Here is a 22,079-nt window from a genome sequence, read left to right as displayed (position 1 = left end):
GATTTTAAAATTTCAACAAAGTGTTTACGTATTTTTGCCTATGCTATTTATATAGCTCTTTCCATAAAGAAAAACATAACCATATGATCAATAGGAGACTCCATGAATGGTCGAAAAGACCACTGAGAGTCAACCAGGACTCTGTCAATGGTGCTTGAAGATGACTCTTTGGACCTCAAGATTCTTCGTCAAATGAATCAGTGGGACCATCTGATGACATGAAGCTAATGTTCTCTGGTTCCATGATTCATTTTTCTGGAGGACCCAGCCAAGCTGGAGAGTCCCTTTATTCATCTAGTGGATTAAACTCTTCAGATTCTTAAAGTGGTTTTGTTTTCTTTACCACCTCCCTTCCCGCATCATTGAGCTGCATGGATATTTGCTAAGAAAACGTGAAACGTTCCAAGCTAGGGGACTTTTTGGACACAGATTCTGAAACTTCAGTTGCGGGGTTGGCCAGGCAAAGTAGTTGGTTTTCTTCGTGGGGTATGGTAGGAAAGAAGAGAAAAAAAGATCTGCTTTTAATAGGTCAGAACTAACCACAAAATAATTGGGCCTATAGTCTAATCTAATCATGCTTTTGTTTATTCACTTTCATATAAAAGTCTCTTACGAATGCATTTGAGCACAATATATAATAATAATAATAATACTATTATAACATACATTGTGAGAAACTTTTGAAAACAATAAAATGTCCACCTGAAATAATGCAGTGTTCATAGACATACAAACCCATCGGTCATGCACGTTTGTGCCATTTCTTTAACTAGTGAGTTACAATGCTGAACTGAAAGCATGAAATATATTTTACACACGGAGACTGAAGTCAGTATGAGGCCTAACAAGTGTTATTGGAAGCTTCACATTTGCATAATTTACTACATCAGTTCACATTTTATTATAAAATTCACATTGTTTTATTGTGTTTTTTTGTAATTAATGGGAACATGACATTCCTGCTTAATGGCAGGCAAGAGGCTTTCAAAGTCAGTAGTTTGGGAACACTCAGAAGAACCACCTGCGAGCAAATGTAGTGTTACTGTTTAAACCAAAGCCACAATTATAGTAGAACCCAGTTATAACCCAATTCATGCATACACAGATTTGGATAGAACATGGGTGAAAACTACATCCCATTGCCCCCTACCCCTATCAAACTATACAAAAGTAAAAGCTCAGTATAAACCATTTAGTATCTAATGTGAGAATCCTGTTTCCAAAACTGGTTCACAAAGGGGTTGTGCAGTATTAGCAACTCAGATGGGGAAGAGGGCAGACCTTCTGAATAAAAGCCCACGAATGTCCTCACTGGGGAAGGGGTCGTATGTCTCTCTTAAGCGATGTCCAGGTTATATAATACACAATACAAAAACGTGACAAGAAAAGTCGCAACTCTTAGGCAGAGTTTTCTACACAAATGTAACACCACCATTGGCAGGCAATGTTAGATATATAAATTAATAACTTACAAAACATTACATTATATACATTAAGTAATAAATATACTGTTATAAACAGAAATGGAGGTGTTAGCGCAGAAGGCAGTGCAAGAGAAAGACGGCAGCATCCAATTGAAAACAGGGTAAGTGGGTGGAGACTGATGGGGGGAGGGGATAGGATGGGGACCGTGCAGCACCCAGCGGCCCAGGGGTTCAGGACACAACATGGTGCGCTGCCTAATGGAGCTGAATTTTACACAGACTGTTACTGTGAACAACACAATTACCCTTTCCTACCTCTTAGTTTGCTCACTTTACTCGGCAGCACAAGAAGTGAAGTTCTAAGAGGAGAAAAAATACTGCTGTAAGCAGGCAAACAGAGATAAGTTATACGGGCAACCGTCAAGCTGAATGGGACAATAAGGGAAGGAAGTAGAATGTGGTTAGAAGCGTGTCCTTTCTATTTGCAAAAGTAACTGTAGGAAAGTGAAAGATATTGCCCAAGAAAGAAGGAAGACCATTTGCTTTCCTTTTTTTTTTTTTTTTTCCCAGAAAGAGTCAAAAAAGTTTATGTCCACTTTGAACACTTATCTGTGTAGAAGTTGATACTAAACCCTAGGTATTCAACAGGCATTTAAAGACGTGAAAATGTTTTACAAAAAAGGCACACAGGTTGGCAGACAAGGGGACAGGTGAGCAGATTTATAAATGAAGTTATTAATCAGTCAGTTCAGTCACTAGAGGGGACAGATTCCCAAAACTTAGTGCAGAAAAATCTCTCAGTTTTGTGTCTTCTATTTTCAAGCCATTTACTCAGGATCTGATCTTGGCCTCCAGTACCAGATAAAGCTTCAGCTCTCCACTAAGCTTGCAGGCAAGGCAAGTCAGCCGTGGAATTTTCTGAACTGCTATCTGCTTCATGGTCTCTCATTCTGGCTCCAAACTCAAGTAACTGGAAAGGCCACATGGCCCTTGTCCCGTGCAGGCTTAGGCCCCCGTGATGGGCTGGCCCTACCATACAGCTGGCATGCTTGTCAAAGGTGGAATGTTCATCTCCACACGGAGAAGGCAATTATGTGTCGATAGGGGACTTGTCTTCTGTCACAATGTCTACATCAGTCCCTCCTAGTGAATCCCTATGTTCAGGATCAATCACGCAAAGTGTCTTTGTGCTGCTGAAATAGTCGTGACCCTCTCCCTCTTTTTCGGGGCCTTCGGAATCCTCCTCTTCAAGGGTCAGTTCAAATTGAAACTTCTCCATCAGACCCTGACAGTCTCTGTTCTGCTCGTCCAGTGGTGGGGAGGGACTCTGCGGTATCATGCTCTGATACCAGTTTCTATTATCTTCTAACGTGTCCAGAATGTCCTGGGCATCAGGCTGCACCAGATCTGCCCAGGTCTCCCAGAGTGGATGGACAATGTAGTCAATGAAACCAACCTGGAAGAAAATAAAGTTACACCCCAGTTATTGTGATGGACTCTTGAAAACCTAACAAACTATCCTGGTTTCTAGGCAAAGAAAGAGCCCCAACAACCCAAGGGGGATCAATAATAAGAGGAGATTCTGTATTTCAGTATATACTACATGATACACCCTCCCCTGGATCTAATATCCAAGTTATCGCTCTTAAGTCCACAGAGGAAGTACTGTTACCCGCAGTTTACAAAGGAGGAAACTAACACTCATTGAGATGAAATATCTTGTCAGAGATCACAGAGCCTGGAGGAGCTGGAACTTAGCTTAAGCAGTGGAGCTGGAACTTAGGCCCAGTTTTGTCTGATCCCAGAGCCTGTGTTTGTCTCACTATAACTGACTACTTTTCCTTTCACGTGTGCCAGATAAGAAGTCTGGATGTAAGTAACCCTGACTGGGAATGACTTTGTCACTACTTGGATTCTGTGAGTCATTCCACAAAGAAGGAAGCTCCAGGTCTAATGAGTTCTGACTCGACATTCTTTTCCTGATAAATTTAAAATATGCCGCTATTCTAAAAGGAAGGGGAGACAGCCCCTGACTATGAAATTTCTCAGAGTGGAAGGCTCTTGTTTGTAGACGAGTATGGTAAAACATCTGAAGATACTTCAAGACCCTAAACAAACAAAGATCCCCTCTGTGGACATGTCTGCAATTGTCTTAGATCCCACAGGGTATAGTCACTTCCATCAGGAGAAAGGAGGGAAAATAAAAACAATTAAGCAGTTCCTTTGCTAGTGTTCCTGTGAATAAATATGAGGCTATGGCTCTGTTATGGTTTACACAGGGGCTATGCATCCTGCATGAGCTGGCTCAGTGGCCTTATGCTGACCTCTCCATTGTCGGACAAACAGGAAACACTGGGGGTGGGGGCAGGTTGTGAGAAAGAATAGGCATAAGTTGAATGAGGGAATGGAATTCCCCTGTCCTCGTCTGGGGAACTGGAGAGATGCTGGGTCCAGATTCCGAGGTAAATGAGCAAGAGCGACTTCTACCTGCCCATGGGACATGATATAGCTATCTTTCCACACTACTGGAAATCTTTCCTTTAACAGCATTCTGTTTTTTGGCAAATCATCTCATAGATCACAGTTCCTATGTGACTCTTTTGTATCTATATGTACCTATTATTTATATCTATCAACTTTTATCTATCTATCTATCTATCTATCTATCTACCTATCTATCATTATCTATCATCTATCTATCGACCTATCTATCTCCTCCTCCTCCCTGGTGCTTCCCTAATCTTAACATAACTCACACCAAAGTTGGGACATCTCTGATCTGCATTAGTTATGTGAACTTGTGTGCAGATGATTCAGTTATTTCTCTTGCTTCCACTCACTCCCTTTTCCTCCCTTTTACTTCATTATTTGTATTTAATGAATTTTAGAGACTATTTTCAAGGTGTTTTCCAGGGACCTGAAAAAATAAGCTCAAGGCAATGGAGAAAATGGAATCAGCTAAATGCAGTGCAGTCATTTCCTTTCTTCATTTGTTTTGCTTCTGCTAAATGATTGGCACTTTTTTTGAAAGCTAGCTTCTAGCCACTTATTTCCTAGGCCCTGGGTCAGAGAGAGCTCTACAAATCCTAAGAGCACCTAGTCAAGGGCTTTATTGCCAGACTACTCAGACAATGCTTGCTAGAGCTCATCTGCGGGAAACACCAGAGTGGGCCTTGATGTCATGGCAACAGGGAGACTTGTCTACAGTGATGGAGAGTAAAGAGCTCTGGGTGGAGGGTAGCTGGGTCACTAAAGAGCTGGTGAAATGAGCCAGGGGACAGCTTCTCCACCTGATACACTGGGAAAATAGCTGCTCTATCTCACAAAGCTGTTTGGAGGTTCAAATAGGACCACGTAGGGGGAAATGTGTAGAAAATCACATGGAACACCATAAAAATATAAAACACCACCTATCGATAATAAACAGGCATTATTCTAGTTAATTAATTCATTATTCTAATTAAGGCTTTAGGGGATTTGAATTGGCCCTGATAAGTTAATATTACCGTGCATTTTTAGAGTATATTAGCCTTTTAGAGCACGTTCACAGATATTAAACTCATTTGACTGGGTTTCTTTAAGAAACAGCAAAATAATAATTACAAGGGAACTCTGCATCGATATTACAAGTATGTGTAAATTGGGGGGTGGCAGATAGTGGAGAAAGAGGATACACACTAACAAAAAGCCCTCCTAATGTTTTTGTGATAAAGACCTTGAATAGCCTATAGACCTATTCTCAATCATGACTACCTTGCTCAGGTCATTTGTTGCTCTGAAAAACACAACATTTCAGCAGGTCCTGAAGCCTTTGTGGGGATATCGATACTTCTAGTGCTATATACTCTGCAGCTAGAGGTATCTGAGGCATTTCTGCATCCTCTAGACTCCAGCATATTGTCCCTAGTCCTCAGCACATAGGGAATCTGTAGCTCTAGACATGATCAGAAGATGTCAACATGTTCTCAGATGTGGAGAAGCAACCTTGGAAGGGGACACAGGACAGGGCATCGACCGTGAGGTGGAAGAGGTGTGTGGAATGAAATCCACACTTGGCAGTGCACTTGATTATGGAGGGGCAGCAGACCCAGGGTGGGGGAAGCAAGGATGAAGGGTAGAGCTCTTGGATAAGGATAGGGGTAAGAGAAATCTGGAGAGATGGGTGTGGGGAGGTAGTAGCTCTGAGTAGCTCTGAGTTCAGGTCATAGACAACTCCCTAAACTGCTTGAGGATACACAGACCACACTTTGACAGGTTTCTGAGGACTGCTTTGCTTCCACCCTGTGAAACTGAGTATAATGGAGAAGGCAAATGAGTCACGAGTAAAATGGAACTAAATGGGTAGTTGCTTCCTTATAGCTTCAGGAATTTGATAGAACCTTCCAGTTCTACAATCTGCAGAGCTCACAGAAACTTCGAAAATTGCATATTAGATACCTGGGATTTTTCCACAGAAGCTGTGTGCTTATCACACATTGGGCTAATCTCCATTCCCCTCTCCCGCTCTTTGTCTCCCTGCTGGAAGAACTCCTCCATGATGCGGTCTGTCCACTGCCGATATAATTCCAAGGACTTGGTGGGGTTGCTTAGGTCTGCACAGTGTACCATGTTGCGAAGGACCTGAAATCATCAAGTTTTAGAAATCCCGGAAAATCAGGTGTAAATACTACCAGAACATCTCGTTCCTCTTGTACTAGTACACTTGGTACCCAACCCAAGAACACTGTAGTTGCCTTATAATTGTGGTGAGTACAACAAAAAAGCAGTCCTACAATGGTGCTGGCCAGACTTGGTTATTTACTATCACAGGAGTCCCAAAAGGGAAAATGTGTGTCTTCTCAGACTGATAGTCATTGAATGTAAAAACTGGAAGGGACATTAGAGGTCAAATGCTGCCATCATTTCCCTTCCCCAGTTTGGAAAAAATGCGAAGAATTACTCAAAAGTAGATGTCTTCATATTTTCCACTTGTGGAAAGAGACCAGCTGATGGCAGTTTGTATAATCAAAACAGACCTAACAATCTTCAAGTCAATGGGATTTATATCCAAACACGAGCTTTTGGGCCCAGCAGTCACGTATCCCCTATTACAAATGAATTTTGCCATTTATTTTTAGAACTAAGAAATTCAATAAATAGCGTTATGTTTTTCTTCATAAATTAGAGGATACGCTTGAATGTCCATTTTCCTTGTTCTTAAAGTAAGTCCAAGTTGCAATAATAACCAGATATGCAACTAACTGAACTGACGTTTGGTTTCATTTTTTAATTGTTTAATTTAGTTTGGTTTGGCTTTGTGTTAAATCAAAGGCTTTCATCAAATACCTGTATACGATCCGTGTAGTTGTCCAGGAGAAGAACACCTGAACTTGTAACTTTCTTTGTTTCCACCATTGTTTTCAGGTCTGCCAGCAGGCTCATATGTTTGGACATATCAGTTGCTAACACCTAGGGTAGAAATACAACGAAACTCTCAATAAACTCAGTTCATTGAAGAGAATGGAGTTTCTTGTCCTTGGCAGGGAAAAGTAAGTGAGGGATGTAGAAAGGAAGTCTTACCATGTCGATAACCATTTTCCTGAGTGTCTGGCGTTGCTTCTTGGTGAGATTCTGGAAGATATCACAGTGTTCTTCTTGCAGCAGTTTGAAACCCACGGCAAGGTGATGGTTTTCCAACACAGATTCATCATTATACATCAAAGCAAGTTCTGAATCTAATAAACAAGGAAAAAGGATGACTTAAGAACAAACGGGTATAATTCCAATGTTGGCATTACTTCAGTGTGAAATCAGATTTAGTTCTCTCCAAATGTTAGGAACCAAGATTCACATGTCAAAAATCAGAGACACAGTTTCCTCGTCCAAAAGGTAGTAGCCCGTTCCCAAGCAAATCATGCTTGTCATAGATATTGGTGCGTAAGCTTTCTCTTTGACTAAAATTCATGGTATTTTAAAAGTCTTTTTCTCCTTCTTCACTCCAGATGAAGGATTCAACATTAGGTAAGGGCATATTTTTATCTCAGTTGTAGTTTCCTTTATGTCTTCACACACTTTTTTGCTTTGGAAAAGAATAAACAGAAAATGCTACTAAACTTTATCAAATGCATTAGGATTTTCAAACTATCTCACTTTCTTGTAGGTTCCCCAGTTCTGTCAATTGTGAGTTTTTGGTTTTCAAAGACATTAATAATGTGAGTGTGGAATTTTGTTTTATCCAAATAATTTAGCTTTTTTTGGAACTTTCTACAAACATGGTAACAAAACATTAATAATTTTTAAGAACAATTTTGATGTCAGATTTTCTGTCCTCTGGCCCTATATCTCAGAAATGGCTTCCAGCCTGCCTTTCACGCAGAAGAGTCATAGACATCTTTCATTAGGCAGAGACATGGTCTGCACTGGAGAATATGGTCAACAAATTCTGAAAGGAACATTTTCTCTTAATAAAGAATAATAGCCAAGTGATGGCAATAGGTTCCTAATTGCAGATGTGGTCACTCATATACCATTGCTTTAACTGTGTGCTTTGCCTTACAGTCTCAGAATGGACGGTAGGATATATGAGGTCATTTTAACATTTCTGCCCTGTTCACCCTGTGATCAATCCCAGATCTGCAAACTGGCTTTGTGAGCTCTAGTGTTGTAGGTGGCTGTAACAGAAAGACCACTTTTCTGTGTGAAGCTAACTGGCCCATATACGGTTTGATTTGTGACACCACATTATGCCAGCTGATACAATCCAGCAGCCAAGTAGTTGCCCAAAGTTTATATTCTTTCAGTAGAAGAACAAGGTTAAATAAGGAATCTACCCTACACCTAGATCATCCAGATATTCTGATAAAGTAGGACAGAGACTCTTACATAGTAAGTAGCTCAAACATTCCTATAAAACCATCAACACTTGATGTTAATTATGACCACAACTAGATAACCAATATTCTCAGAAGAAAAAGTACTTGCATTTTTAGCATTTAGAAACAGTGCGCTAGCTGAGAAAATTCATGGATTTTATTTTATTTTTTAGGATTTATTTATTTTGAGAGAGCGTTCAAGCATGAGCAGGGGAGGGGCAGAGAGAGAGGGAGAGAGAATCCCAAGCAGGCACTGCACTGTCAGCACAGAGCCCTACGTGGGGCTCGATCTCATGAACCGTGAGATAATGATCTGAGCTGAAATCAAGAGTTGGACACTTAACTGACCAATCCACCCATGTGCCCCAAATTCATGGATTTTCACTGCCATGGATACTAAGTATTTTCAGCATGACAAAAGCACTGAGTACAGCTTGAGGTCCTAAGGCTGGACCAGCCTTAAATGTCACTGGGGTCATCTTCACTACTACAAACCAAGCATTCCAGTGCTTCCTTTTAGTTTTATTTCTGTTTAGAGGTTCCCATGCTCAGACACAATATTTGGGCCTGCTTCCTCAGTAGAGAGGGACACTAGTGGGTCACCATATTCTATGTGAGAGCCCTGCATAACACTGAAAATCATTATCACATTATCCCCAAGCCTTTCCTTGTCCTTACTGAATAATTCCACATCTGTTACTCTTTCCTCACGTATTGTATTTTCCAAATGTTGAGTACTTTTTATGGCTCCCCTCTGACCCTTTCCAAGTTCTCCACGCAGCTCAAAAATTGTGTTGCCGGACTGGACACAGTACCCAGGAAAGGTCTGACTGGTTTGAGTGGAATGGAGGATTACCTCATTATTACCCTTATTGTCATCCATAATGAAAACATTAGGGGGAAAAATGAAGCAATGAATCATACAATCATCTCAAGTGACTGTTCTAGTAGTGAACTCACTTGTGTTGATGAGAAACTGGTTGGAGACTCCAGGGTGATCAACATCATGGATAGCAGCTGCAAAAATGGCGGCCAGAATTTCCAAATCTGTGAAGACAGCCTGCAGAGCGAAACGAGCACATTTAACTCCGTATCCCATTGGCCTGTATCCTGCTTATTCAGCTTCATATTAAAGTATGCATTTCACTCTTGCTGGGAGAAGGACTGTCTGCTGATTTATGTAATGTCTCAATACATTAAATAAATGTAGATTCTATCCATCATCATGTGAAAGGAAAAATGGCTGAAGCCCATACCCACATCAAGCCTGTAGGAAGGCCTTAGCACCATGCTTCCGATGGGGTCTGATGTTTGTTTCTTGGACAAGTGGTAGGGCAGAATGGTGCTTATGTAACACAAGCACACAGAAGTCAAAGAAGCAAGTCAGACTGGCTCTGCTCTGACATATAACAACCTTCATGTTTTCAGGCTCAGTAACTTACAGAAGAAAGGCTAAATTCTAAACTCATAAGACTGGCAATAAGTTATTTCCCAAAGCTAAATTTGTAGTGAGATCAGATGCTTTCATATATTCACTCATTCTTCCATCCGTTCCTTCAATTCTTATCCAGTAATTGTTTACTACGGGCAAGATCTGAGAACATTTTAAGAAGTAAAACTGAATGCCCCACTGCTCTACTCCTTCATGCCATGTTTTGAAGCCTCCTCCGCCCTGACTTGTACACAATAATTTAAACCTACTATTTGTGCAGGTATATATTCCTTCTGACTAAATGGTCTTGCTCTGGCTGAAATATCTTTCCTCATCCTCTGTGATTACTTAAATCTTCTGATCCTGCAAATGCCAGCTCAGCTTCCACCTCTTCATGAAGACTAATTGCTCAAAGACCCACTGAGCTCTTCCTTCTCTAAACATGTGTGGTCCCTGTGGTCAATTTCTGGCTACACAATAGGTATCCTATCAATAACAGTGGGTAGTTGATAAACCGTGTTGGCCCACTCTATAATCCTATAATTTATATAGAACATAAAAATAATACTGGTTCTCTCCTTTAGGGGATAAAACAATCTTAGCTCTATGTCACTTCCCCAAGTTTTCTTGGATTTCTTTTCTCAGGAAATATGGAACCCAAGCAATAGACTTGCAGTCAGTTTAATCTTTCTTCACCTTCCAAACTGAATCTGTCAAGGTAGGTAGGGCTGGACAGGGGTTGGCAAGTCCCCTCCTGCATTGAGCCTGCACAGTTTAAAGGTATCTGACTACCATTGCTGTTTGTCAAGGAAGATCATGGCCTGCTGGGCACATTGCTGCTAATGTTGGGGTATGAAAATGCATTAATCTACGAAGAAAGGAGCACAGCCACTGTCTAGCAAGATGTCTAGCAAAAGGGAACACTGGTACTCTTTGGTTCAGCATTATTAAATCCTTACTTCTAGATATTCAGTTACTTTTTCTTCAAAAAGCTCATAGAATTGCCTTTATGAATTCTTAGGAGGATAAGTCTGTGGATGGTTATACCTAACAGGAACAATGTAGGACATTTTATATTATATTTCTGTGTTATCTCTCACAGTGCTTGGGATGGTGTGGGCAATTCAGATCAGTACATGCATATTGGGGATATACTACATACTAGATAATGAACTGGACACTTATCAGATACTGGAGATACAATAAAAAATAAAGCACCCTGTTAATTGCTTAACAATTAAATAATTTTTCAGTTGTGAGAGATGTAAAGAGAGGGTTACGCTGATATTGGGAAGCAGAGTAGAAACGCCTTTCGTTGTTATTAGTAACCCAATTAATAGATGTTATACATAATAAAGAACCAGTTCAAGCAGGTGCAATTATTTCTGTAAATATATTACATGTTGGATAGCTTGTATTTTAAAGAGGATGGGCAGTTATGCAAAACAGATCACAACTACTCACATCTAATGCTGGCGTAGAAAGAAGAACATGGGTTGACTGGGCTACATCAGCAGCATGTAGGCTGTTATGATACGCCACATCAGAATGGTAATGGTCTTCTAAAGTCATCATGTAGGTTACAAATGTATCAGATGAGATTTTGAATGTCTTTAGGAGGTCTCTTTCCTATGTAGTAAAATGGATTAGAAAATAAATAAGTGGATGTCCAAAAATGAAGAAAAGTCAAAGTAAACTGGGATGGAAAAAAAAATCATTAAGAGCCATCTAATTGAATAAGCAATATTCTCTCCTTTTTACTCACCTGGAATATGGCATACATGATGCATGTGAGGGGCCTATTGTGTGAATATCCAGCCACATTGAAGATGTTAAGGCCCCATTTGTTCAGATCTTCCAGCTCCTATAATGAAAATTAGAGGAATTTAGGAGTAAGTACAGTTTTATCAGCATATGTCATTATTTTTATTTAGTTTTTGGACAATGGTTGGCTAAGTCTTTAGAGTGTCTATTTAGAGTATTCTAGTTGCATGAAGATTTGAAGATGGAATGGCCTAGGAGGTTGGGTGCCCTCTACATTTTAGTTACATGTTTCTGTATATTTTTTCAGAAAAAGGACAGTGTGTGTCTAATTTACAGAGTTAGTTGTTGACCTGTTTTTGCCATATCAGTCCTCAACCAAGCTGTATTCAGAGGTAGCTTCAAGTGGCTAGAAGTCCCTCTGGCTCCATTTCCCTGTCTCTCCTCTTCACTGATCACTGGCCCATTAGTAACAGCTAAAAAACGATCTCAGGGGAACTGCTTTGCCCTTTGGTTATTATCACAAAGGGCCAGGTACGGGAGAGTCAGCTGCTAGAATGTGCAGAAGTTAACCCGGCTTTAATGTAAAAGGTCATGAAAAACGCCAACCGCGGATTATTCCATCTTAGAGCTCTTGGGCTACACATAGACCTGGGAGAAACATTATTCAGTCCTGTGTTGTGGGATTATTCCAAGATTATGATTAAAGGAGTAATTTATTCCATTCTGAATTCTTGCCCGGAATAAGGGATCCAGGCTCTCCCCAGGGGCTTGCCCCAATGTGAGATCAACCTTGCTGTAATGGTATCTCTCAGAAAGTCTCACTGAATGTCTGTTTGCTCACAGCAAGGTCATCGCCTAGTGTCACAAGGCCAAGATGAGCTTGGGGTCACCTTAGGCGCCCCACTGGGGGATGGCTGAATTCTTTCTATGCCTTCCTCCACAGTGGGGTTTGGGCTCTGAGTCAGTGCTATCAATCTTTCTCATTTCTTCTCTGGCTCTACCAATCAGTGCAGATTCTTCAACTAGTCCTTGGCATATAGTCCTGGATCTGTCCTCTGGGACAATTCAATCCTGTCTGCGGCCTCCCTATGGATTCTCCCTGTGTGTCTTAGGTAGGATTCTCATTCATGAGGAACTTCCATTTACAAATCCAGCTCAGAATTAAAAAAATAAAAGGTCCTTTGTTGTAGAAAAAGGGTCTTGAATTAGGTGCCCAGCAATGGACAAAGAGGCCACACCAGCCTTCTTATCATCCAATTTAATAACAAAGCCAACATGATCACTGCTATTTTCTAGTAGATAGTTTTGGGCAGCCGCCGGCTGGAGAGCAGAGAGCTACACACACCCCCAGCTCATGCATACCTTGGCCAGATGATCTTCATTTTCTGTGTTGACTCCAAAGCGTGAGATGCTTGTATTGTTTAAGCTTGAACTGTGCATCAGTTTTTTCACTCCGCTTATCTGCGTCATGAGCTGTTGCTTTTTCTTTTTCTCTCTGTCCTTCTGGGTGGGTGATGGAATCTCCACATCATTCTGCTTGTCTGCAACAAAGGGAAACAGTTTTCAGCCCACGTGTGCCAATGAGAACCGACTGCAATATGCAAAATAACTTCTAATGTCCTGTAATGGATTTTACATCTTATAAAGGACTGCCATATATTATCTCACTTGATCTCCAGGACAATCCGTCAGGTGGATGGGGAAAATAGGAGACTTTTTTGCTCCATTTTATTGCTAAGAAAACTGAGGCCTAGAGGAGCTAAAAAACTGAGCAGTGGTGGAGGCAGGACTCAATCCCATACCTTCTATTTGTAGTGTAATTTAGAATTATACTTCTATATTTTCAAGGGAGGTCATCAATATTTATATGTCAATTTTTTAAGTAAATAACTTACATGTTTATATAATAGAAAAGGTTCATGCAGCCAAACTCAGGTGCATAAAAACTTTATGTTCTGCTCATTTGATCATATTTGTATTAATTTTTTAAATTTAAAAAACCCACACAACTTTAACTGGATATGACATCATTTCAGCGTAGATGAGCAGTATATAAGTGAGGTAAACAAATGGTTTATAATCTTCAAATAAATACGTTAAACATTGGCTTATTACACCACCATTTGAGGTTTAGAGGAAAACTATCAGTGTTACTTCATGCTTTATTTGTATTCGTTCTACTAATTAATAATAAACAATGCCTCTCGTTTATAACAGACATTAGATTTATTAAAATATTTATGCTTGTTAAATATTTATGCTGACCTCATTTAATCATTAAAAAAAAATTCTGCTACAACAAGGTAATAGCAGAGGAAGGATTAGCGACAAAAACATCTACCTTCCTATAGAGGTTCTTTCCTCTATTTCATGCTATTAAAAGTATCAGCAACCGAATATTCCATTTCACTTCACAGGGGCCTTTATCCTGGGTACTCCCAAAAAATGCACAAATTCTTTCAGGCCACAGGGATGCTTGTGTGTGCACTGAGGCAGTAATTTATTAAATTGCTTCAACAGCTACTTCATTGAACTAAATGACACCCTGTGGCTGAAAGAGTTAATGCAGCTTTCCCAAGGTCCTGCATCCATCTCTGCTTGTTACAGTAAAAATGAGGACAAAGACAACTTCTCTATTTGAAAATGACATGGTTCCAGATGGCATGCTGGGACCCAGACTATTTGCTTTCAACTCTTGCAAGATGATGGCATAGTCACATGTTTTCCCCAGAGACCTCTGCCTGCTTCCAGGGCCCCATGGACAACTCATCAAAGCAAAGCAAGCACAGGGAGGCAGAAGCAGTGCCATGGACGCATCAACACCGGGAGCAGAGGTATTCTCTGTCCCTAGTGTCCCCTTATTATCTTCAGGTGCCAGAAGCTCCTAGACTCATCTGTCTATGACTTTTGCCTAGGCAAGAATTTTAGTGGTCATTTCAGTTGGTTTAGGGGTTTCCAACCTGGTTCAGCATCAGAAGCACCCAGGGAACTTTAGAAAAATATGAGCCCCACCCAGTCCTACTGAATTAGTATTTTTAAAAAGGCTTCCTAAGTGACACTGACGATCAGAGCCAGGTTTGGGAACCAATAATAATCCCACACCCTCACTTTTCAGATGAAGTCAGCAATCTGCCCAAGCTCAAAGGGCAATTTATTCAACAGATATTTATTTTGCAATTACTCAGTTCCAGACACAGTGACTTAATAGCATACATGGAACCCAGGCCCTGAGGTTCCTGTTACAAATTTCTTTCTGGTCTCACAATCTCTGGCACTATATATCATATTATTCTTGACATTACTTTTCTCTCCGTCACTTCACTGCTAATAATTACTACTTCTTGCTAGAACGAAAGGCCACAATAGCCCGTGCCTTTCCCGACGACAGTGCTTTGCCATTCCTCATGTCTGATTAAAGAGACTGTTAGATTCCCCTATGCTGCTGCAGATGTAAAAAGCTCTAGTGGGACCGGCAGCTTTCCCCTGTGTTAACTAAAGATTCCTTGCAGCAGCCAGTAATTGAGCTGAACCACTACTGTGTCTGGAACATTACAATAAAGAAGAAAGTCATTATTCACAGATAGCACCAACTTGACACTAATGGGTGTTTCCCTGTACAGGCACTGGGACAACTGACAGGCTTCCCTATTCCTATTCTGAATTCCTCTGTTAAAAGTTTAGCCGGTGTAATGTAGAAATAACCTGAAACACAGACGAAAAGAATTGCCATAAACACAGTGAATTTACACTTACAGAACAGTTAGAATACAGTGGAGAAATAGCGGATAAGCATAAAACAAATAAAAAAAACCAACAGATGCAAAAAATGGTCATGTCAAAACTCTGCTAATGGCATAACTGGAGGTATTTTTCTTATTAGAGCACAGCATTTAATCATGCAAAATTTCTAGATTGTTTTCCTTGCATCGTTGAAATTCCATGTTCTACTCTTTGAGACACAGTAGGGGATTTAAAAGAATGACTTTTCTCTGTTTGTAAAAATATTTACTAAATTATAATATCATATCTAGATATCTTGCTTTACCTATGCTTCCTCCCTGTAGGTCCTGCTTCACTTCCTCTCACTTCTCCAAGCAACCTGGAGCTCATGATCCTATAAGCATCAGTAAGTGCCTGGTTGGTAAATGGACTTTTGCTGCCTTTCAACTCCTCCATCTAGACACCATCCTTTAGATGGAAACAGCACAAGTTTCACAGATCACTGGAGAAGCGATCCCCTCCTTCCCAGATGATGCATTTTAACATTCAATGACTCTTACTGTAATAATGCTCTTTAATTTTAACTTAAAGCACTAAGGTCTTCTCATATTTTGCTAAGATGGTTGCCGTGCTCTGATAAGACCCTCTTATATTACTGGGAACTGTTAATAAACATATTTTATTTTTTAGGTCCAACAATCTTGATTCTTACAGACTTTTCTCCAAAAGAATATACCTATTATGTAAATGCCCTTAAACGTGATGGTCTGAGTTCCTAACAGCCTTCTTTCTTAGTTAAAGAAGTGACAGGATATTTAGGTCTGGGAGTCAAGAGGGCAAAGCCTTAGCTCTGGCTCAGGAACAGAATAGCCAGGTAATCTTGACTAGGTTCCTTTGCCCTTCTGAGCCCACTTTCTCTCTAGTAAAATGGGGGAATTGGACGACAAGGCCATGAGGGTCCTTTGCGGATCTGACAGTTTACAAAGAAAGACGCATTCATGCTTCTTCTCCAGGGACATTCACTCACAAGACACGATTCAGAGTTCCATGTCTTGCATTTGCAGTTTGGAAGCAAGTCTGGTTTGTTTGTTTGCTTTTCAGGATTGTCAAATTGCAAGCCTACAGTCTATTACAGAGAATCCAGACTGCCAGGTATGTCTTAACAAAACTGAAAGACTCAGTCTGTAGCACAGTCCTAGAATGGTAGAGTTGGAAGGGATCTGGATGCCATCTATTCCAGTGCTCCCATTGTAAGATGAGGCAAATAATGTATCTTTGTTTATATGACTGATATTTTTCTCCCTATATTTTCCCAAGAATATTTAAAATTTTAATCTGTCTGGTGTGTTTGATCAGGTCTACTTTGCGTGCACACACACACACACACACACACCTTCCTAAGGCTGAGTCTATAAGAATTGAGATTCTAACACCTTCCCCAACAACTTGTTCTTGATAATTTAATTTTTTGGACTAATGAGAAGCCAAAAATTGGTTTTCCTCAACAGATGTGCCAAATGGCAAATGAAATATTCAAGAGAGAGTTGACCTTTGCCTGTTCTTGAGACACACAATGTTGATCCTGAGAGCTCATCTTTAATATCTTATCAGCTTTCTCACTTAATAGCCTACGATGATAAGAAAGATTAGTATGCTAAACAATTCTTGCCTTCCTTGGCAAGCTGATGGTGAAAGGGACTACAAGTGTAAGACAGCTGCTTCTGCACAGTCTCGGATGACAAAGGGCTCATGCCGCAGTATTCCAGTCCTGAGAGTCTCTTCTGAGAAGACAGATAAGCCCTGGCATTCTATTTTTTTTTTTAAGTTTTTTAATGTTTATTTATTTTTGAGAGAGAGGGAGACAGAGACAGAGCGTGAGCGGGGGAGGGACAGAGAGAGAGGGAGACACAGACACAGAATCCGAAGCAGGCTGCAGCCTCTGAGCTGTCAGCACAGAGACAGACCGACACAGGGCTCGAACTCACAAACCATGAGATCATGAGCCGAAGTCGGATGCTTAACCAACTGAGCCACCCAGGCACCCCAGCTTTGGCATTTTAAAATGCAATGTTTATGAGCACAAAAATGAGTTCTTGCACTAATCAAGATTTTCTTCTTCTCTCCCATAGTCATTAACCTGGAGAATTGGTTTTCCTCAATGTACAGTCCCTGTACGACTGTAATTGGGTGTTGCACAGAGCAGAGTACATTTGAAATGGACAGTGGAGGATGACTGTCTTCAAAGGAATGAAGGGGGTTAATGCATAAGAAAAGGATCAGTATATAGCACTTTGGGTTCAGTTAGATGCTAGGTCTCCTTGGAGCTGGGATATATGAAAATTCTTCTCCTTTGTTCCTTGACCAAAGTGCTGTAACCGCAGCTGGAGAGAACCAGGTGCCGAAGGCACCCACATACTGGAAACAGTTGGAAAAGCACTTGTTAATCGTGCCTCTGCCCGTCCGCTGCAGAGCACTGCCCTGAGCTCTGCATTGGGCTGATCAGAGATTGATTGGCTGACAGCAGAAACTGCTCTGGCATTAGAGAAACAGGACTGGGTTGTTTTTTTTTTTTTTTTTAAATAAAACCAGAAGAGGTGTGTGTTTCCATAAGGCCCCAAAGCAAATGTTCATGGATTTAATGATGTGTAGCTATGCCAAAAAGAAGGGAGGTGTGATGTTCAGCTGTAAGAATGGGTCATTTCCCTGCATAGTGGAGTTCGGTAAAGGAGCATAATTCAGCAGTATTTGAAAGTCAACAGAATCAGAATCTAGATGCTACCCATTTACCTTGAAGGACAGATTCGCCTATCCCACATATCTTTATTAAAGAAAAAAAATAATCCAAATACGGTCACTATATCACTATACAACAGAATGGCTTTAAACATGAGCTCAGAAATCCCTATTATCACACAGGATGCCTGACAGTAGTTGAGGATCTTTGATGCAAATCTTTTCTGTCAGTGTCATGAGTTAAATACCAGCAATGTGACAACAGAGCACAATAGATCAAAACATCAGATTGGGAAGATAAGGATGCAGCTTGCAGAAAGCCAAATCTTTCAGAGATGTGAACATTCTTTTCTTCCCATTTATCTTTATGAAATAACTCAGCAAAGCAATAGTCAAATTATTTCCAAAGCTTATTCCTCTGGGCCAAGTCACCACACAGTTATTCTCCAACCACATCTCTTACAAACCACCTAAGAGGAAATCTTTTGCTCAGAGCCCACTTATAGGCAGAATTTAAAGAATACCATGTCAAAAGAGCCAATAGGGTGGCCCCTCAGATTTAGATGACTGAACACCCGCCCCCACCCCACCTTTCAGGTGTCTTGGCCATGATGGAAGGGGGTGGGTCGATAAGGGGTGACCTGAGGTTCGTAGAAATACAATTAGCCTATAATAACCTTCTGTCTTTGATGGGTATTTTCAATCTTTTCTTCTCTTTGTAACATCTTTCTGCTAGTTTTTTTTTAACCTTAAATGTTGTCCTTCGTTCTTACTGAAAATGGCTTTTTCTGTAACTTCACCCCATTCCAGACTCACACAGGGATGTCACTGATGGGTTGCAGAGATTAATACTGAAAAATCTCAATTACGACACAGGTTTCCCAGTTAATATCTTACCTAAGAAAGTATTTGAAATGTATTCAGAAACCTGGTTCCCTGATCGGCTCATCTCTGAGAGGTGTGTCAGCTCCCGGTTCAGCATTCTCTTGAACTGTGTGTGAGGAAGAAAAATGTGTTAACCACCTAAAAAAATAGCAAATGATCACTTCAGATATTTTCAACTTTACTAAGAACCAAGAGATTGGAGGAGCAGGTACCATTAAATAAATGATACTGTTTCTGCAAAGTACAAAGCCTCCTTAATGTGAAATCATCCCAACGTCACCTTAGGGAAAAGAGGTTTTCTTAAGATTTGTTAGAATTAACATCTGATTTCTTTTGAGGACGCAAACGTAGGAAAAGGGATTTTAATAGAAGTCATGATAATTTCACTTGAAAATGTAACAACTTTTAAAATATATTTATCGGAAATTAACTCAAAAATACCATGTGAGAGGAGATATATGTAAAAAGTTTAGGAGAAAACTGAGGAAAAAAAGATGCATCCTTTACAAATAGAGCTGCATAAAGAGAATAGAATTAAAATACAGCACAGTCTATTTACATACAATGTAATATAACATGCTGTTATTTTACACTAAGCAGCCTCAGTGGGCTCAGTGACAACACAAATGAAATCATTACAGATGTTTGCTACTTCACAGAAAGCGTACAGATGTAAATGTTTCACATTCTATCAAAGACACAGAACAGAATCAAATTAACCCACCTTGATGTAACCCCAAGATACAGATAACAAATAGTTTGCCTCAGGCATTTTGGAAAGCTCTCCTCGCCACAATCCACAAATCCCTCGGAAAGAATTCACTGTTCTGAGAGAGCAGTCCCGAGAAAGGATGGGGAAAGCCTTGCAGGTTCAGTGGTAAAATAATCAAAGCTTATAAAAGACAAAGTCTCCAAAATTTAGGGCATTTCCTAATCCAAACAAAGCCCATCTTCACACTCCATTCTTACAAGAAGCCTACGCTCGCTGCTTCTTTCCTGGCAGAGAGAGTAATGAAATCAGGAATTGCACGAAGGAGCAAGAGCCTGTCTAAATGTATTTAGCTGGCTGGTTTGCAGCCCTTATGAATTATGAATAGTCCTGGTGGCCGAAGGGGTTTCCACTCTAGATTAGTCCTGCTCAGCTGAACTCTGCAAGGAAGGAGCAATTCTTCTTTCCTGTGGGGTTGCCAGACTGGGAAACACAGCCATCTTTTAAAAAGGAGAAGATTAAAATGGAGGAAGCCCCATGAATATTTAAGTAAATCCGAAGTCCCTACCCTCCCCCATTTCAACTAGGTGTTCTTAACCCTCTCTCCACTGCAGAGACCGCCCTCTCTGCACTCAGCCACTCTAACGTTTTCAAAGTGATGGTGCATTGGATTCATTTACTTCCTAAACATTTTTTAAAAACTGAGAACAGGTTAGAACTGTGGCTGTCTTCAGACTAGGCTTTCAGAACACAAGTACTTTTTTAAAAGCTAGCTTTTTGGAGGATTTTTTGCACACCAACAGTGTGTGCCGATGCATTCAGCCTTCTTGCACAAACAAATAGGAATAGAATTAACGCACTTCATTTAAAAAATCATTTGCAGGGGCGCCTGGGTGGCGCAGTCGGTTAAGCGTCCGACTTCAGCCAGGTCACGATCTCGCGGTCTGTGAGTTCGAGCCCCGCATCAGGCTCTGGGCTGATGGCTCAGAGCCTGGAACCTGTTTCCGATTCTGTGTCTCCCTCTCTCTCTGCCCCTCCCCCGTTCATGCTCTGTCTCTCTCTGTCCCAAAAATAAATAAACGTTGAAAAAATCATTTGCAGAATGCCATTTTCTCCACTGCATCAGCTCACTAATATGCATATTAGGTTGCATTCGACAAATGAATTAAACACATTTCACCTTTTCAATCTAGGATCTGGAATGTGTTAGGAAACGTAAGCTATCATTTGCTGCAGGCATGGTGAATTTCTTTGGGTTATGAATGACTATGCTGTTTTGGTATTTTAGTGTTAAACATCTTCTAATTCATGTTAGAAATATCTAGGAGTTAAATTAATCTTCATTTCATTCTAGCAATCTAGGACATGTTGAGAAAGTCATTCCCTTCCTGTAGACTCTCTCAATCTCTCTCTCTCCCTCCCTCCCTCCCTTCCTCCTCTGCCCCCTTTCCCGTGTCAGCATTAGACAGCACAGGCTAGAGGAAAGTCTAAGACCAGAGCCCTAATGCAGTGAGCTTCCCAGGCCCATCCCACCCCCCTTCTTCTCCCTTCTGTCTGTTACCCCACCCTTGGACTCCCAGAAGTTCAAGTACAGCATGTTAAAGCAATAGCAAAGCACCATGGCAACAGCCCCCACACGCAATTGGCTCTCTTTCCTGTGAGGCATTCTCCTTTCAAATGAGCATCCTGCACCAACAATGGCTTCACTTCAAGCATCCAAGCCCCTGTCATGCCACTGCCTGTGCCCAGGAGACCCAGCCTTTCTAGCTGAAGGCAACGCAGCTTAGCATTGTTGCCTCCCGGCCCACCGCACTCCGCTTTGTCCTCAAAGAGGTTCTAGGGAGCCCTGCTTGCATATGTGTGTTTTCCCACGATACAATATGTTAGTAACAATAACCAGGGATCCCTGGGTCAATGGTCTCAGCCAGTGCATTTTAGCTACTGAACCTCTATGCAGTTTTGAACGCCAGGTGAATTGTGTAAGTTCTAAGCTATTTATTTTTTTAAGACATACCTGCTTGGTCATCATGGCCTCTCATTTTTAACTTCTCAAAAGTCAGGCACTTACACTAAAGACTTAGAAGCTGGAAAAGGCAGGATTCTATGCTCTGATTAAGCAGCTAAGTTCTGGCAAAGGAGGAAACTTAACTTGAAGCACTGTAAAAATATCTTGAAAAAAAAGCACATAGACAGATGATTCCTTTAACTATATCTCTGCATAAGACTTAGCCAAATGTAACATTCAAACACCCCATCCTCAGTTTGGTTCCTTTGGCCTGTGAAATACTTAGGAAGATTTTAGAGTCAATCACATTTGTACTAGATCAAACAAAACCATTTTATCATGTATTAGATAAATATTTATTGAACATCTAAAACATACCAGGCAAAGCATTAAAGATAGAGCAGAAAAAAAAAAAAAAAAAAAAAGGGAGGGGGAAACCCCTTTTAATGCTTTTAATGAACTTCTATCCTAGTAGAAATAGTCAGATGAAGTAAGGCATGTGAGTTAACCACAACAGTTAACAGTCTGGACAGAGAGGGGCTGGTTCTTTATTAGT

The 22,079-nt window shown here is 40.7% G+C and overlaps 1 protein-coding gene across 5 annotated transcripts in view; it reads right to left on the bottom strand.

Moving 5' to 3' along the window:
- Window positions 1-562: 562 nt before the first annotated feature.
- Window positions 563-22,079, bottom strand: part of PDE4B (phosphodiesterase 4B) — a 540,618-nt gene continuing 519,101 nt past the window's right edge. For 4 of the 5 annotated variants that reach the window (XM_045477724.1, XM_045477723.1, XM_045477725.1 and 1 more), the window contains 9 exons: window positions 18,822-18,915; window positions 12,834-13,012; window positions 11,473-11,571; window positions 11,172-11,336; window positions 9,236-9,335; window positions 6,984-7,138; window positions 6,750-6,872; window positions 5,862-6,044; window positions 563-2,880 (listed from right to left, as the gene is read on the bottom strand). In XM_045477724.1, the coding sequence (XP_045333680.1) occupies window positions 2,515-2,880; window positions 5,862-6,044; window positions 6,750-6,872; window positions 6,984-7,138; window positions 9,236-9,335; window positions 11,172-11,336; window positions 11,473-11,571; window positions 12,834-13,012; window positions 18,822-18,915 (1,464 nt within the window). In that variant the 3' untranslated portion in view covers window positions 563-2,514. Of the gene's footprint in view, window positions 2,881-5,861; window positions 6,045-6,749; window positions 6,873-6,983; window positions 7,139-9,235; window positions 9,336-11,171; window positions 11,337-11,472; window positions 11,572-12,833; window positions 13,013-18,821; window positions 18,916-19,533; window positions 20,108-22,079 lie in introns of those variants that run through there. The other variant, XM_045477727.1, reaches the window with a different exon arrangement.

Source organism: Leopardus geoffroyi, chromosome C1 (genome assembly GCF_018350155.1).
Source record: "Leopardus geoffroyi isolate Oge1 chromosome C1, O.geoffroyi_Oge1_pat1.0, whole genome shotgun sequence".
In the NCBI taxonomy this organism is placed as follows: domain Eukaryota; kingdom Metazoa; phylum Chordata; class Mammalia; order Carnivora; family Felidae; genus Leopardus; species Leopardus geoffroyi.
This window is presented reverse-complemented; position numbering and strand designations above follow the sequence as displayed.